The sequence below is a fragment of the Silurus meridionalis genome, chromosome 6 (assembly GCF_014805685.1).
Source record: "Silurus meridionalis isolate SWU-2019-XX chromosome 6, ASM1480568v1, whole genome shotgun sequence".
NCBI lineage: Eukaryota > Metazoa > Chordata > Actinopteri > Siluriformes > Siluridae > Silurus > Silurus meridionalis.
In genome coordinates, this window is record NC_060889.1 from 20,873,697 (window position 1) to 20,893,104 (window position 19,408).

General features: G+C 38.0%; 1 protein-coding gene across 1 annotated transcript; it reads left to right on the forward strand.

Moving 5' to 3' along the window:
• The first annotated feature begins 414 nt into the window (after positions 1-414).
• On the forward strand, positions 415-19,012 carry pygmb (phosphorylase, glycogen, muscle b). Its single transcript, XM_046851990.1, has 20 exons — positions 415-765; positions 3,009-3,110; positions 3,288-3,366; positions 3,476-3,579; positions 3,693-3,824; positions 5,616-5,727; positions 5,904-5,986; positions 6,167-6,310; positions 7,649-7,741; positions 9,587-9,733; positions 11,902-12,065; positions 12,294-12,408; positions 13,559-13,660; positions 14,208-14,355; positions 15,670-15,728; positions 15,872-16,013; positions 16,124-16,331; positions 16,905-17,039; positions 17,299-17,365; positions 17,720-19,012. The coding sequence occupies exons 1-20, from the start codon at positions 523-525 to the stop codon at positions 17,867-17,869; spliced, it is 2,529 nt and encodes an 842-aa protein (XP_046707946.1). The 5' UTR covers positions 415-522; the 3' UTR covers positions 17,870-19,012.
• Positions 19,013-19,408: the final 396 nt, after the last annotated feature.

Consider the following 19,408-nt stretch of genomic DNA (forward strand, 5'->3'; position numbering starts at 1 on the left):
TTTTCCAGTGACTCGGATCACCATTTTGACTCAATGGGAGCAGACAGATGATTTTTATCTCCCCAAATGACCAATTTCCTTTCTAAAGCGGAAAAGAAATCGTTTAGGCTATTTTTTCCCTGTGCTTGTTTTTGTTGTGTTGTTATTTCTCAGAAATCTTACTGTGTCTGTTCTAAACGAAAGACTAGCTTTCATTTGCATTAGGTTGCATAAAATCCATGTAAAAAAAAAAAATAAAACAATTGTCAATTTTGCAAGGGTGCTTCTGAATGTGTAAAAATCCTGCCAATCATTTGTTTGCTTTATTAAAAAAAAAAAAAAAAAAAATATTATTATTCGACACATTACATTACATACAATGTGGGGGGAGTCGGTTCTCTTAAAAGAGTCGGTTCAGGGAGCCGAATGCTTCTGCAGCAGCAGCCGAGAGAGAGAGAGAGAGAGAGAGAGAGAGAATAAAAGCGTCGTGTCCTTGCAGCTCGGTGTCTTCTCTGTAATCTAGTCTCTCATCGCGTTGTCAACATGCCTAAGCCTCTGAGCGACCAGGACAGGAGGAAGCAGATCTCGGTGCGCGGCTTGGCTGGGGTGGAAAACGTCGCCGACCTGAAGACCAACTTCAACCGGCACCTGCATTTTACTCTGGTCAAGGACCGCAATGTGGCCACCAAAAGGGATTACTACCTGGCGCTGGCCAACACCGTTCGGGATCACCTGGTGGGCAGGTGGATCAGGACGCAGCAGCACTACTACGAGACCGACCCGAAAGTAAGCGCACGGATCCTCCGCCTTCGATCCCGAAACGCGCACTCGCATACTGCGTAGTACGCGCCATGGTTGCCATGGCAACGCGCATATTACTCCCACTGGTCCCTACTCCTTAGTATGCAAGTGTGCTGGTCGGCACGTAGCCATTTTGCGCAGTGTCTGTTTGAGGACATATTATATATATATATTTACGTGTGTGTGTGTGTGTGTGTGTGTGTGTGTGTGTGTCTCCCGTACATTTAGAGCTTAGTGGCGACCAAATAAGCGTACACAGCTTTGACCTTGTCGTGACATTTAGATAGGATCTTCATAGATCCCATACAGAAAAAACATTAAACATTAGGCTTCTATTTTTAATCTATAAACCTAATATATATGAATTATAACACGATTCAACACCATCAGGATGTTAGTAGAAGCATATTTCAAGGATAGCAAGACTTTTGATTGTGTGTGTGTGTGTGTGTGTGTGTGTGTGTGTGTTGTATTTAATGTCGGGAAAAAAAAAGCATTTATTTAATACCCTTCCGACTACATTTTCATTAAATATCGGCTGTCCCTGTGTTGCCAGATTGAAATCCCGTGTTCAGCAGAGCAAAAACTTCAACTCAAATGTAAAATTTTATTTACCCTGAATTAAAAAAGAATATATATTTTTTTTACATTATTTATAAAGGAATTCTTCTGGAAAAGGTAGATTGGTTATGGAGTATAAATGGGATGGAGATGCTTGGGGGAAAAAAGCCAATCTGGCAACCGGTTACATAAGTACATTATGAGGATTGATGCTTTGCAGTAATGGACTGAAAGGAAGGCCTGAGAGAGAATCAAAGAAATGCATCTCTCACAATAGAACCTAAGCTGGATGGCTGTGGTGTGGCTCGCATCCTAAAACGTCTGACTATTTTTTGCATATTAAAGAAATGGTGTCCACTTTGGTAAAAAAATACCATCTGAAGTCTCTGCCATGTAATGGTGTTCACTATGGTGTGTGTATAGGCGTGGGACTGTTCACGATGAATGTCTGGCCTCTTCACAAAGACAGTAAGACCTTTTACAGAGGCTCACCAATGGAGTTATTTATACACAAGCACAAATGCCAGGTCTCCCCTTCACACACACACACACACACACACACACACACACACACACACACACACACACACACACAGTTGTTCTCACTACTTCATTCCTGACAGTAACAGCGCATGAGTGTAATCTGAGGTGATACAGAGGAAAAAAACCCCTGCTGACAGATTGCAGTGAAGGACTGTGAAGCGCACAGGCCCGACTGACCTACACTGTGCACTCATCACACACACCTCTGTGCGGCAGCAGAGCAGTTAACCCTCGCAGGCCTGATCTTACTGGCAACCTAAGCGTTTTGAAAGCTGTCTGAAGTGAACACAAACCGTTTTCCAATTGCTTGTTGAATTCTTTTGTAAAAAATAAGAGTGAAAATGGTGGCTTATTTAGGATACTGTTAGCCAAAGTGAAAACAGACCAAGATGTTTATGACACCCAGATGTTTACTCTTTTACCATTAGGGAGAGGTGGGAACTCAGTGGTTAAGGCATTGGACCACCATCATCAAGCTGGGCCCTTGAGCAAGGCCCTTAACCTCAGTTGTAAGAAGCTCTGGATAAGGGCGTCTGCCAAATGCCATAAATGTAAATGGCAAAAAAAATGGGAAATTGATAAAAAAAAAAATCTCCATAGCAGATCATCTGTCCCAATATCACTCAGTTCTCTACATCTGTCTCTTTAACCTCCTACGACCTGGGTGTCCACATACGTGGACATTGTGCACAATGGTGTCTTTATTGTTTTCTGTAGATACAGACCGAGTGTCCACATAAGTGACATAATTTTTTTTCCAAGAAGAGCTTCATGTTCAAAGAAAATATATGGTTATTATAATTATTGGTTCTTCCTAACCCCAAATAACTGGAAGGATCTAAAATGCAAGCCAAATCAAAGCTCAGGTCTTAGGAGGTTAAAATCAACCACCTGCATGTCTTTCGTCATCACATCCAAAAACCTGCTTCTTGGCCTTCCTCTTTGTTTCTTCTGCCTGGTGGCTCCATCCTTAGCATTCTTCTACCCATACACTCCACATCCCTACCCTGTACATAACCGAACCATCTCAATTGTGCCTCTTTCATCTTTAAAACGGCCTCTCTTGTATATAATACTAAATACATTCATACTAAATATACACTGTCCGTCTGTCTTGTCTTCAGCGTGTCTACTACCTCTCTCTGGAGTTCTACATGGGCCGCACCCTGCAGAACACCATGGTAAATTTGGCCCTGGAGGGCGCCTGCGACGAGGCCATGTATCAGGTGAGATCTGCAACATAAACTAATAGTTTTTCGCTACTGGAGAGCACTGTGATGCAGGCTTAACCAAATGATGTGTAAAGGGTGTGCCCTTTCGAAAAATGAGAAATAATGGAATTCAGGAAGGATGGTATCTTTGATGTAACTGATTATGCTTCTTTAAATTTATCCTCCCTGTAGTTGGGGCTGGATATGGAGGAGCTGCAGGACATCGAGGAGGATGCAGGTCTGGGTAATGGAGGCCTGGGTCGTTTGGCAGGTTGGATTTCAATATTATTAAATAATATTATCAGGAGCAGTATTATTCAGTTTGTCATGAAACTGCACGAAAAAAAAATTGTCTTCTCTTTTCTGTATATCCTCAATAGCTTGCTTCCTTGACTCTATGGCATCTCTGGGCTTGGCGGCTTATGGTTATGGAATCCGTTACGAGTTTGGCATTTTCAACCAGAAAATTGCCAGTGGTTGGCAGGTCAGTGACTGTGTGAGAGAGACAGGAAGAGCGGGAATAAACAGTAATATACTGTCAAAGGTTATTAGACCTCTGATTTAGCAGTTTCACATTCTTTATTTGATGTCTGACAGGTTGAAGAGGCAGATGATTGGCTGCGTTATGGTAACCCATGGGAGAAAGCCCGCCCCGAGTACATGCGCCCTGTGCACTTTTACGGCCGAGTGGAGCATCACCCTGATGGAGTCAAATGGGTGGACACACAGGTAGCAACATAATCAATACTTGTCCTGTTCTGATCATCAAATATTTCTGTTTGCTTAAAACGTGTCTCATGCTATAACCTCAGTAAAACCATTCACAATCTTTCCCCCTTCCACATAATTAACTCCACACTCTTAAATAGATATATAACTATTTAAATATGAAAACTCTGTTATAAAAACAAGCATTTCATGTTGAAACTACATTTAAACTCATAGTCTTTAAGACACATATTTAAATAAGTATTAGTATTGTTAGGTGAATAAACACTCATGTTTAGTAATGATGCTTTAGTGATAAAATGAATGTCATCAACTCTGAAGAACTGACCGAATTCTTTCAGACCGTGTACACAAGTGTTTACACTCAACTCTCTGAACTCCACACTACACCGTTAGGACGCTGATGGCTTACTAATGCTTTAGTTTTACTGCCAGTAATCATTATGAAGTTCTGCTCCAACATGTACATTCTGTATCTTCCCTGTATAATTATAACTGTATATAATTATTAACTCAGCATATCCTAGATTTGCATATCTGTATGCCATTTGTTTAATCAGTGTATAATTTTTGTACCATTGTACATACAATGTACATATATTGTAAATGTATCTCATACTTCTCCACGTGTCTTACACACATGTTGATCATAGGATATTAAACTATAAATTATTTAAATAAAAATAAAAAAACAAGCAAAATAAATAAATAAATAAATAAATATACATATATATATATATTTTACTGTACAGCTTCTGTACATTTGTTTTACATCGTAGTATTTATATTTATTTGTTGTACATATATGTACATATTTATCTGCACTTGTCAGTTTGCACAGTGCTACTATTTACACTTCTGGTAGATGTGAACCTGCATTTCGATGCTGAGTACCTGTGCTATAAAATAAAAATAAAGTTCTATCTATTTGAACTAACAAAACCAGCACACGTAGGTTCACCTTTAACACAGCTAACTTTAAGATTAAGATGCTAATAAAGCACTTCAGGGCTTTACATTTTTTGCTGCTCTGCAATATTATGTAGCCCAGGTAGGCAAGAACTCAGTGTTTTAGATGTTGGACTTCTGCTCAGAAGGTTATGAATCCCAGCACCACCAAGCTGTGAAATGTCATAAATGCAAATGTAGCAGCACTGTATCTAATTTGTGGAATATATACAGTATATACGGTGCCACCTGACAGACGTTTGATGTTTGGACTCCCTATACAAACTAGTGTTATGCAAAATAAAGTATTTTATAACTAATTACATTCAAAGCCTGTTCTCATGCACAAATGTTGCATTAAATACAGATATTTATATGTATTTACATTGTAATTATATGCAATTATACAATAAAAGACAGTTTATAGCATGTTTATAAGGCATTTCTAGCAGAATGCACTGTAAGCTAATAACAACAATAAAGACAAAGTGTAATGCATGTTTATATATAATTCATAAATTAATATATATAAAAAAAAATTATATATATATATATATATATATATATATATATATATATATATATATATATATATATATATATAAATAAATTTATATCATATATTTTTCATGTATAATTTCTGAATGTACTACAACATTATTTGAATATATTGATAGTTTATTATACCTGTGATGTTTATGGAAAGCTACTAGAATTTTTATTCGACCTCTTTTCACAAATTTGTACGTGTTTTGAAGTGCCATAATCATCATCTTGGATTAATCGACTGGTGTTTGTTCTGCAAGAATCTGCTTTTAAACAATAGACGGTTTGTTTGAACAGGTGGTTCTGGCCCTGCCATATGACACTCCAGTCCCTGGATACAGAAACAACATTGTTAACACCATGAGACTCTGGTCAGCAAAAGCTCCCTGCGAATTTAACCTCAAGGACTGTGAGTCCTTCATCATAAACCACTAAATATATTGTCCATTTATTAAATATCAACACTTCATTTAGATGCTTTTATTCATAAGTATATTTTTAATCATGATATACACATTCTAGTTTGGATAATAGAATCTGAAGGTTATATATTTTTAACACAATAATACACTCCGTGTTTAACAGTTAATGTTGGCGGCTACATCCAGGCTGTTTTAGACAGGAATCTGGCGGAGAATATTTCCCGTGTGCTCTACCCTAATGACAATGTAAGTTCAATGTTTTAATTTAGCAATTCAATTCATAAAAAAAAACAATAAACATGAATATAAAGTAATATATATTCACTGAAGTTCATGCGAATGTTAGTAAATGGTGGCTTTGCTTTTGTTTCCTTTGTGTGTGTGTGTGTGTGTGTGTGTGTGTGTGTGTGTGTGTGTGTTTGGCAGTTCTTTGAGGGGAAGGAGCTCCGTCTTAAACAGGAGTACTTTGTGGTAGCTGCTACTCTCCAGGACATCATCCGCCGTTTCAAGGCGTCTAAGTTCGGCTCGACAGAGTTGGTGCGCACAGATCTGACCAAGTTACCTGAAAAGGTAAGGATTCACCAAATGCTCTGGATGTCAACACGATATGTAAGATAGCAGCAGTTTGAAAAAAAACCAAAAGTGCACCAAAAATACGATGTCACATAATACAGAAGATGGCGGATACAACTGCAGAAATGAGAAAACAAGTAACAAAGCATCAACCAAAACCGTAAAGCAAGAAACATAACTATAAACACTGAATATAAAACAGGCAAAAAACATGCAAGGCTGTGGAACAAGACACATACACAGGACAAACGAGATAAGCTTGACAAAGACATTAAAAAAGCAGAAGTAGGAGTGTGAATTAGTGATAACACAGAATAGGTTTTGGTGATTAGTAATGTGTGAAGGACATGTGACATGGAGGGGGCTGATGTGGTCATAGTCCAAAATCCTGACAAATAGCAAAGAGACTGTAATGATGTTTAGTTGATATTAAATTGAAAATAACTTTCTACATCTGCTGTTTCTGCCATCATTGAACATTTAAAGGCTCTGGCATAGAGAAGTTGGATAATCTAAATGATGGTGTTAAATCCATAATGATCTCAGATGTTGAGCTAATTGATGAGTTGTTCAGGAGCACCTGGTTACACTAAAACTGATTGTGTAAGATTTTAGAAAGGTCATTACTCATAATCACACAATCATGATATTTCTCACTCTCCAGTATTTGTGTTGTTTTAATGATTTATAATCACACTCGTGGTGTCACCCAAATGAGGACAAGTTCTACCTTGAGTCTGGTTCCTCTTAAAGGTTTCTTCCTCATACCATCTCAGAGTTTTTCCTCGATTCAGTCATCCCAGGCTTGCTCATGGGGGATTAATACACGTCATTTAATAATAAATTGAATTGAATTGTTTTTCTGACTGGAAAGTTGTGAGTTCCAATCCCAACACCACCAAGCTGCCATTGTTGCCTCTATCCCTCAGTTGTATAAATGTAGTAATTGTATTTTGCCCTGGATAAAAGTGTTTTTCACATTTATGGATGTAAGCGTTTTTTCCGAAAATGACAATAAATACTATTAGATTTCTATTTCCATTGGTTTTTTCCCCTTGAAGTCATTGAGGCGTAATCAGAAATGCTCATACAGCGTGTTAAAAATTTTCAATATATACTAATAAGAAAACAAACAGGATATCAACACCTAATGACTAATCATGTGTGAATGTGTTATGATTGATAATGGCATTAAAAAATAGAAAGAACAGAACATTTTAATAACACATTGAGTGTAAGGCGTCCTCGTAATTCAGTTCAGTGTAATAAAGCAGTATATTTCTATGGGATTTTCCTTTGTTGAGATATTCTGTCATTCTTTGTTTTGCTGTTTAGGTGGCCATCCAGCTGAATGACACACACCCAGCTCTCGCCATCCCTGAGCTGATGAGGATCCTGCTGGATGAGGAGAAAGTGTCCTGGGATATAGTATGCTGATGTCTAGTACACTGTTTTCTTAATATATTAAATACAATTAAAATTGGTTTTCCAGGGAACTCTTACAAGTTTACAGCTCTGGAAAAAATTAAGAGACCACTACCAAATAATCAGTTTCTCTGGGTTTACTATTTATAGGTAAATAGGTATATTCCAAATAAACATATTGGCATTTAGAGCATTTATTTGCAGAAAATGACTGAGCTGCAGTTTTCAGACCTCAAATAATGCAAAGAGATCAAGTTGATATTTATATTTAAACAATACAACAGTAATGTTTTAACTTTTCAAGAGTTAAAAATCAATATTGATGTTCAAGCACAGCTTCCATGCATCTTGGCATGCTCTCCACCAATCTTTAATGGATAGGTTCACGCAACCCGGCTTTGTTTGATGGCTTGTGACCATTCATCTTCCTCATGCTCACATTCCATAGGTTTTCAATGGGGTTAAGGTTGGGAGATTGGGCAGTTCATGACAGGGCCTTGATGTGGTGGTTCTCCATCCACACCTTGATTGATCTGGCTGTGTGGCATGGTGCATTTTCCTGCTGCAAAATCCAATCTGCAGAGTTGGGTAACATTGTCAGAGCAGAAGAAAGCAAGTGTTCTTCTGTGAACCGTGAATGTTGCTTGATTTATGTGCTCTTTGCAAAGACAAATGTGCCTGATTCCAGCCTTGCTGAAGGACCCCCAGGTCATCATCGATCTTAAACCAAATTTCACAATGGGTTCAAGCCATTTTGGCTTGTAGGTCTCTTCAGGTCTCTGTCTAACCACTAGACATTGAGATGTTGGGCAAAGTTGTACTTATCAGAGAAGATGACCCTACTACAATCCTCTACTAAGGTCCAATCCATATGGTCTTTTGCAAACCTCAGCCTGGCTCCTTCTTGCTTCTCATTAATGAAGGGCTTTTTTTCTAGCTTTTCAAGACTTCAGCCCTGCCCCTAGGAGCCTGTTTCGAACCGTCCTTGCCGTGCACCTCACCCCAGCTGCCATTTGCCATTCTTTTTGAAGGTCACTTGTTGTTGAGTGACATTCGAATGAGTTGGCGTTGATCCCGGTCAGTGGCGATTTGTAGCTTTGTTGTCCCAAATGTCTGCGGCTTGACCTTGTTTTTATGAAAACGCTCTTGTTAAAATTGTAGAGATGAAAGCAACCTGATGCTCTCTGTATTCTTTTGCCAGTAAAACCAGAATTGAATCCTTCTTTTCTTCACTCAAAATGTTTCTTTTCAGCTCTTTTGGCATGTCAGTAGTCATTATTTGATTCCAGTTACTTTTGAGGTACAACTAGCACTGTTTTTGCCATCCAGCTGCTTCTACTGCCGGAGGATAGTCATGACCACAGCAGTGGGTTTATACTTTTCTGTGTTAAATAAGATTTGGTTTAAGTGATCACCTTCGATAGTACTCTAGCAGAATGAGTTGTGTCTGTGTTGGAATATCTGCCATACATGTCAAGATGCTGATTTAAGAAAAATTTGGAGTGGTCTCTTAATTATTTTTCAGATCTATATATTGATTATTTTATATCAAATCTGATTGAGGTTATAAATAAGTTTACGAATCTAATACATTTCTATAGTAATTCACATGGACTCCACTTCATCTAGCCCTGGTTTTACACAAAGAAAAAAACTTGGGTCGTGGAGATTCCACACCAATAAACATAGCTATAAATGGATAAAAAGTATGACATTTTGTTCAAATGCTAGCCTAAATGCAATACTTTATTGTTAATTCTATTTATAACAGCAAACCCCTGTCATGTTTTATACCCAACTTAATACAATACTGCATATTTTTTTTCTTCTCATTTCCTTTTCTTGCAGGCATGGGACATCACTGTGCGTACCTGTGCCTACACTAACCACACAGTCCTTCCAGAAGCTCTGGAGCGTTGGCCTGTCGACCTGTTCCAGAACCTCCTGCCTCGCCACCTGGATATTATCTACGAGATCAACCAGCGCCACCTGGAGGTCAGTTGAGAAATCCTGTTTATTATATTAAATTCTATACTACTGTAAATAAGTATTATCAGAATCATAGGTACATTTGGGGCCTGTTTACACCTGGTATTTCTATGGTTTTGTGGTTTTAGATTTGTATGCCACATTTATACAAATGTGCTGTATGCTGTTTAGATTATGCAGATGGACAGAAACCCTAGCCTCGCTGATGTGAACAAACCCTGTCACAAACAGATAGAAATCCATGGTATTAGTTAGTATACAATGTGTGAATAAAGCAGTTCACATGCTCAATATCAGTTAATAACATTTAAATAGAGACCCAGAAACAGTGCAAGATCTTTTTAATATGAATGTTAAACTTTGAATGTATGGAAAGTTGATGTTCTAAAAGTTTTTGGTTAAATTTGAGTAGCACAAGTTTTTAGTACAGTTTCAGATTTTGGACCCAACTGTACATGTCTTCAATATACACAAAATACCCCGTAATATTAAAGTGAGAGGAAAATCAGTATAGTTACATTCTTCACAAAATTATTTGTAACCCCCAAAGAAGCGTTTGACTGCCATCAGAAGTCACATGATTAGTCAAATGGTTTCACCTGTATGCAAATAAGTGAAGGGGACACCTGTTCCTGGAACACCACAGGAGATTAGAGAGCATACCTTAACAAGAGACTATAAAATGTAACTCTAGGACATGGTTCTGCAAATGTATTGATGAGGGGTCTTGTATTTATATTGTTTATGCACAATAATTTTTTCTGCATCAAATCATTTCTATGGCGTAATTATTTTTTTAAAACTCAGATGGACAATGAATGGTATGACGATGTATTGGCAGTCTTTTTGCTTGTCTAGTGTGTGGTTTGCAGAGATATCTGTATTTACACATCAGTAACATCAATTTTGTGTGTCATTCCACATCACATGGTGCGTTTTGCATTTCCATGTGCATCTGAAAACCCCCATAGCTGGATATAGTCCTGATATTCAAAACATATGGAGCAATAGGGAATAGGGTCTTTTTTCCTCTATAGGCATTGATAAGACGAAATGAACACAGGTCATGCTTGTCAACATCGAAAGTGTAACTTGAGTTTGATCATATAATGTGATTATTAAAATCATGTTTATTCATAAGGAGTTTGTTTGCCAGTGAAATATTATTCAGTTTGATTTTTTTCCATTTTTACGGTAAATCATGGAAATATTGGCATAAAATACACTATATAGACAAAAGTATTGGGACACCTGAATATTTAAGCCATATATGTGTTTTCCCCAAACTGTTACCACTAAGTTTTAATCACAGTTTTATAGGATGTCTTTGGATGCAGTAGCATTTAATTTTTCCTTCATAAAGCTGTGGTATATATGGGTTCGACTGGAATTAGAGCTCTGACTGCCCCTGGGGCTCCTCACCCTGCATCTGTGCCTGACTTTACTAATGTCCTTGTGGCTGAATGAGCACAAATCTCCATAACTACTCTAAGATCTAGTGTATCATCTCCCCTGAAGAATGGAGATAATTGCCACAGAAAATGGGGACTAAATGTGGAATGGGATGTTCAGGAAACACATATGAGTCTTATGGAATCTTATGGACTTTTGTCCATATTGTGTATGTAAAGTATGCACTGAATGAAAGCAGTCAGTAGATATAGTCTATAAATTGCACATAATTTTCAGGGTAGAGTTTTGGTATCGAAAAATTGTTTAAGGTTGATCTTCTTTCGGCGTCTCCCATTACGGGTCGCAACAGCGGATCATCCATCTCCGTACCCGCCAGTTCTCTTTTAAACCAACTACCTGCATGTCTTCCCTCACCACATCCATAAACCTCCTCCTTGGTCTTCCTCTTTTCCTCCTTCCTGGCAGCTCCATCCTCAGCATTCTCCTACCGATATATCCCATGTCCCTCCTCTGCACATGTCCAAACTATCTCAATCTCACCTCCCTCACCTTGTCTCCAAAACGTCCTACATGTGCTGTCCCTCTAATAAACTTTTCTAAGTTTCTAAGTTTCCTTATTCAGAATGTGAATGTGTGTTTAGGATTAACTTCTAGCTGATGCTGAAGGTTGTCCTTTAAATTATTCTTGTAATCCCACTGATTTGAGCAGTAAATCAGTATATCTATCGCTTTAACTGGTCTCTCTCTCTCTCTCATTGTAGAGAATCGCCACTATCTTCCCTGGAGATAGCGACCGTCTGAGGCGCATGTCTCTGATTGAAGAAGGAGGCCTGAAGAAGATCAACATGGCTCATCTGTGCATCGTTGGCGCTCATGCTGTGAACGGCGTGGCTCGAATCCACTCGGAAATCATCAAAAACACAGTGTAAGTGTTAAACACTACATGCAGGATTGGATTTAGCAGCTGTACATGTGTTAAAAAGATTTTAAATTGGTAATGACTTACTAAGGAGCATGCAGGAATCCTGAAATACTTAAATATGAAGCTGAAATTAATAAAGACCTTAATTTGCCTCTACAGTATGCTGGAATATTTGTTATAAAGTATATCTAGTTAAGTATCCAGTCCTTAAAAACAGCGTTTTGTATCCAGGTTCAAAGACTTTTATGAACTGGACCCACAGAAGTTCCAAAACAAGACCAACGGCATTACTCCTCGCCGCTGGTTGGTCATGTGCAACCCTGGGCTGGCGGAAGTCATTGCTGAGGTAAGAGGTGCCAAAAATAAACACATGAATGATCTACATAATGAGTGTGTGACAGATGATACTGCAGAGGATTACAAGAAGAAAACTCTGCCCTACTTTCAGCACAGTGCTTTTATAAGAGGATAAAGCGGTCTGGGAAAATCCATCGGCTAAATTCTAGGTTGAGTTTCTGCCCATTTCTGTCCATAAAAAAAGAAGAAACAAAAAAGAAACATTCATGCAGATGACATGGAATTTCTGGCTATCTTCTTGCAAGGGGGCAGTTTACCAATATAGTGGTTAAAAACAGATAGTCTGCTTAAAGATGTCGAAAACCTTGTTAGCTAATTGCAGTTGGTTTCTACATGATATTGACAAAAGTACTGGGGCATCTGACTCTTCCAGCCATATGTGGTTCTTCCCCAAACTGTTACCACAATGTTGAACAGTCACAGGCACACAATTATGTTGCCTTTCGGTGCACTAGCATTCGATTTTTTACCTTCACTTGAACTAGGAGACCCAAATTTGTTCCAGCATGACAATGCCCCTGTTCACAAAGCCAGATTCATGACGATATAGTTTACATCTGTTGGAGTGGATGATCTTCCTGCTACAGTGCTCTAACCTCAACAATATTGAACACTTTTGGGTTGAAACCTCACCTGACTTTATTAATGCCTTTATGGCTGAATGAGCACAAATCTCCACAAGCCCACTCTAAAATCTAGTGGAACATCTTCCCTTAGGAGTTAAGGATAATATAACAGCAGAGGGAGAATACAAATTGAATGGGATGTTCAAAAATCACATATGAAACTTTTAGTCAGGTGTCCACAAGCCTTTGCATACATGGAGCAAAACAGACATCCTGTTTGGTTTAATTCATTCAGTTTGTAATTAGATACTAAATTATTTAAGATATGAGATTTCAAATTGTCTGTACCACAGTCAAAATAGGAGAAGTGAAATGTGATTTTTCCCCCTCACCTCTGTTGGTACTGTAAATAGTCTAAAACATATTTAAACGTATTTCCATGGTTAAAGCAGAACATTTCACCATGTAAAGAGTGTTCCCATTTTTTGTATAGTGTTTCACAAGATTATTAGATCAGTATCTACAGTATCTTGTAACTGGAATCAGGAGATAAATGCTTGTACAACACTTTAGCGCATCGGTGAGGACTACATTCGTGATCTGGATCAGCTGAAGAAACTCCTGGAGTTTGTGGATGATGACTCCTTCATCCGAGACGTTGCCAAGATCAAACAGGTGAGGAGACGACTCAGGCTCACCCTCTGTATAGTCTGTACTGAGACACAGAAGATGTGGAAAACATTGCCTATCAGCAAATTTTGAATAGTATTTTTTGTGTACGTGCTGGATCCTTCGAATTTTGATGACACTATTTTTCTTTAAATCAGGTTCCTGTATCAGACTAGTCTGGTACAAGAACAAAATTTAATTATCACATACAAGTTAGAGCACAGAGTATTTTTTGCATATTTAAACTTGTTGGAAAGATGGGTCGGACTTCCATGATATGGCATTCTTGAGGCAGATAGGGTTACGTGCCTTGTTTAAGAGCCCAGCAGTGGTGGAATGACCTAGCACAGACCCTCTGTTGAGCCACTATTGGCCTATATAAATGTATAGGTATAGTAAAATTGGGAATTTATACTTCTAGTAGAAAACCCACAGCATTCTTATTAAAATATAGCTTAAATATATTAGCAAAATATAGTCATTAAGTTGCTTTTCTGAGGAACTTTTACCTCACATAGCACTGTTTTAATTATTGGCCTTCTTAATTTTGCAGGAGAACAAAATGAAATTTGCTGCATATCTTGAAGACTATTATAAGGTGAAAATCAACCCAAACTCTATGTTTGATATTCAAGTGAAGAGGATCCACGAGTACAAGAGGCAGCTGATGAACTGCCTGCACATCATCACTTACTACAACCGTAATTACACCATTTCATACAACACATTGTAAAATAATACACAATATGTGTAGACTTACCTCACTGTGACATGACAATATTCCGGAAGAAAATTTGTGAATAATGTTTGCAATATATAAAAATATTAAGCAATTTAATTTAAAGTTTAAGCAAGTATAAGCATTCATTATTCAAATGACCAATGTATGTAAACTAATATGTATATATGTGTGTAACCTTATATTTGTAACCTTACCTTCTCTACTGTAACCAATACTTTAACACCTTATATGTCTTGAGTGTCAATCTAAAGGCCATTTATGAAAAAATGCAGATGTCAATTAATCCACAGTCCTATGTTATATAAGTACAAAGTAGATCTGCCCCTCTATGCCATTTGACAACAAATCTAGCAAATGGAAGACAGTTATGAAATATAAAAATGTATAAAAAAACCTCTCATCAGTCTCAACATCTTCACAAGTTATATAAAGTGAATGTTGATTATTGATCAGCTTCCAACCAAATTATAGAAAAAACGTGTCTTATCTGTTCAACAAAAAGCAAAATCTTTCTCTCACTCTGGTTTATCTGCTCTGTCTGTATTCAGAGTTCTTTCCTGCTTTATACAGTAATCCCTCGCTTTACTGCGAATCTCGATCCCCCCGGTTTATCGCGGAATTGCTTTTGCCACATAACTATTTTGTTTCGCTGATTTTCCCCGTCTCTCACAGATAGCACCATAGACCAAAAAACTGGAGTTTCATGTTGCAAAAATAAAATGTATTAATACAAATAGAATTATTAATTATAAAATGAAGTAAAATGTTAACACTGTACAGTACATGTACTCACTATAAATGTGATACAGTGAACTGAACTTCTACGAATGTACACAAAATTCATCTCGCAATGTTCTTGCAAATGTTTTTTGTGTGTGTTCAAAGTGTGTGGGAGGATGATTTACGGTTTAAACTATAAAAATATACAATTTTTGGGGTGGCGTCGGTTTATGGCAGTTTATCGCGGGTGGTTTTGGAACGTGTGGGGGATAAACGGGGGATTACTGTATTTAATTTTGTATGTGAGGTATGCATACATATTTTCCACCAGACTGTCAGGAACATTATATAAAATATATTATATTTTACTCCATATTTGTATATTTTTCTCCCCATTTAAAAAAAAAATATATATATATATATATTAAACAAGCCTAATAGTGGGTATATTCATTGAGATAAATTAGTTTTGCCTGCATTTCACACCACTAAACATTTTAATCAACTAAACCTTGTTTCAGAGCTTAAATAACACTAATGTGTCACTATGCAGGCATCAGGAAGGAACCCAACAAGGCCTGGACACCCAGGACAATTATGATTGGAGGAAAGGTAAGAGTATTTTGCTTGGTTTATTTTTTTGTTGTTGTGTATGTGGCTCAATTAGATTAACATTTTTTTCTCTCAATAGTGGATTGAATTAAATAGTCAGAGGTTCCATGTTAATAAATAATGTATTCTGCATTTTACACCAGGCTGCTCCTGGCTACCACATGGCCAAGATGATCATTAAGCTCATCACATCCATTGGTGAGGTGGTGAATAATGACCCTGTGGTGGGAGACCGCCTTAAAGTCATCTTCTTAGAGAACTACAGGGTTACGTTGGCTGAGAAAGGTGTGGGTTTTACTATAACTTCAGAATGTTTACGTTTCAATTGTCCCACAGTTAATTTACCACTCCTTTCTTCTTGCCTTGTCTTTTGCTTCTGTACTTCCTCTGTCTAGCCATCCCAGCAGCTGACCTGTCTGAGCAAATCTCCACTGCTGGAACAGAAGCTTCTGGAACAGGAAATATGAAGTTCATGTTGAACGGCGCTCTAACCATTGGCACTATGGATGGAGCCAATGTGGAGATGGCAGAGGAGGCTGGAGAGGAAAACCTTTTCATCTTTGGCATGAGAGTAGACGATGTCGAAGCCATGGATAAAAAAGGGTAAAATGTGGTTTATAAGTCTGGGAAGTTAATGCCAACCCCTTCATGAGTAAGACATACTCAAACAAGTCACAGTGCATAGGAGGAAAGCATGATTGGGTGTATACAGGCGTTTCTGCTTTACTAAAGTCTGACACAACTTGTCAGTGAAGAAAGCATGGTCTCTGTAATAGTAACTCTCAGTGAAGGGAATGTGGCCTCTGTACATGTGTCTCTCAGTAAAGGAGTCATAGCCTATGTACTTGTCAATCTCACTAAACTAAAAGTTCTCTCTATACTCCTCAGTCTTAGTGAAGATGGCCTTTGCTTTAAATCAGTTTATTAAACAGTGTGCACAAGCAGTGATACTCTACATTTCCTAACTGTGATCAATTATTCAAACTGTAAATTCTGTGCATTAGCCTGAACATCACATTGTCGTGAAGAGATGTTCCCATTCTGGTTTTATCCCATTTTGCAAAAAATGTTCTAATAGAAACGTGACTCATAGATAAAAGATATTTATAAATACAGCAGAATTTGCCCTGAATGCAATATTCATTCCAGAATTTTCCAATACAATTGTGTTTCCAGGTACAATGCTGCTGAGTATTACAACCGCATCCCAGAGCTCAAGCAAGCCATTGATCAAATTTCCGGAGGATTCTTCAGCCCCAGTCAGCCAGACCTCTTTAAAGACATCGTCAACATGCTCATGAATAATGACAGGTAAGAAATTCCTACTCCTCAGCCAGAAACAAGACACCGTTGTTACACGAGAAGAGGCTTCGAATAATCATGTTGTATGCTTATGACTGTGAGTGACTAACACGATACTGTATTTTAGACGCAAGCCCTGGCATGTTCATTCATTTATGATCATCATTATCAATTTTCAAACTTCTTCTCCCTGTTCTTGTCACATGAAAATGATTTGTTGAATGGCCATAACAGGGTTGTCTGTGTTCCCTGCGCTTCCATTTTGCAGGTTCAAAGTATTCGCTGACTATGAGGAATACATTAAATGCCAGGAGCAAGTTAATGCTCTGTACAAGGTACGTGCACAGCATTAATAAAAAAAACCAATTAACCACTGCTCTAAATACAAGCAGATAGAAATGGAATACACTTTTAGAAATAATACCACATGGAGGAACCATGTCTCCAGTGTATCAAATGCACCTTGAAATTTAGAACAGTGATTGATTCCATGTATGTACTTAACAACCTGAAATATAATATTTGTCTGTGCAAAACATATTACATTTTATATCCAGAATCGAGGGAGATTATCTTACATACTTGTGGTATGCGGTCTGTTGTCTTTCTGTCAGTGTCTAGGCTTGTCTGGGTTTATATATAAATATCAGTATACATTTAAAGCTGATCTAATTGTACACTCTGAACAGAACACTAAGGAATGGACCAAGATGGTGATCCACAACATTGCCGGCTGTGGCAAGTTCTCCAGTGACAGGACCATTTCTCAGTACGCTCGTGAGATTTGGGGTGTGGAGCCGAGTTTGGAGAAGATCCCCGCTCCAGATGACCCTCGCTAGGCAGCTACTCGGCATTCAGAATCTCTTTTCACTGGAGTTGTTCTCACATTTAGTTGATTTCTGCATTGTGGTTGTGGAGATGTGTCTACGTGATTCTATCATTGTTTGATTGTATAACAGATGTCTTCCTGTCCTTTGAAATCTGGTCCCCTGGCCTCAGAAGATAACTTCCTGCTTACTGTGCGGTGTTTAACGACACAAGAAAGGACCATTTTATTCATGTTAGCTGAAAACTACAATCCGTCCGGGAACAGAACGCTAAACATTCAATAGTTAGAAAGCATCATTGTGGTCCGTCTAGTTTGTCTCCTTCACGTTAACCAAAGAACAACCCAGTGAAGGAGAATTCACGTGGACCCACTGTGACGTACTGTATAGAGCAGGTCAAACTGAAGGTCTGTCTTTCTGTGTTTCACATTCAGCCACATGGATGACTGTTACTTGCTTGGACTCATTCAGATATCCCTGCATGATTTGTTGTGTTGTGTCTGAAGTGTTTTAACATGTTTTTTTCATATTAATAGAGGCTGTTCATTATTCACAACACATCGACTTGCATTCTCTCATTGAAGCTCGGTTGTTGTTCATAATATACATGTAAATCTCACAAAAAAGGCATAGGAGTGTGGCACCTCTGTATATCATCACATTATCCTGTCTTTTGCCCCTGGACTTTTATCTGCTTCACAGCACGCTAAGAAAGCTGCCTTAGTTTGCGTGTCTGTGTGTGTGTGTGTGTGTGTGTGTGTGTGTGTGTGTGTGTGAGAGACCATGTATGCTAGTGTGTATGAGAGCCTTTAGATGATGCAACTTCCTCCTATCTGTACTAGTCCTCAGCCTTAGAGACTAGTGAGTAAGCCACTTTAATTAAAGTTAGATTTTTGATATATGCTTAATATTATATATACAGTATATCAGATTTAGGAGTGTCTGTAAACAAGGTGTTCTCACTGGAGTGTGGAAAATACTAAACCGATAACTATATTGTTAATAATAGTCAATAAAGAGATATATGTACATGATTGTAAGCTAATGGTACTGTGCCTCTGTAATGTACTCTGAATGTTTTACCTCTGTACAGCACGGGGCCAACATCTGTCACAAAAAACGGAAAATGATCATGAAATAAAGTAAACCACACAACACATGCCTCCTGCCTCTCAGTCAGTGCTCAGGGGTACTTCATCATGATTTCAAACCTGGGATTTTTTTTTAAGGGGGTGTGAAAAAGTGTTTGCCCCCTTCCTGTTTGTCACACTTTGATGTTTCAGTTCATCAAACTAATTTAAATATTAGTGAAAGATAACACAAGTGAACACATGTTTTTAATGAAGGTTTTAATTATTGAGGGAAAACACAATCTAAAACTACATGGCCCTGTGTGAAAAAGTGTTTGCCCCTAAGCCTAATAACGGGTTGGACCACCCTTAGCTTGTAATTCAGCCACATTGGAATTTGTTTTCCCTCAATAATAAAAACCTTCATTTAAGAACTGCATGTTGTGTTCACTTGTGTTATCTTTTACTAATATTTAATTTA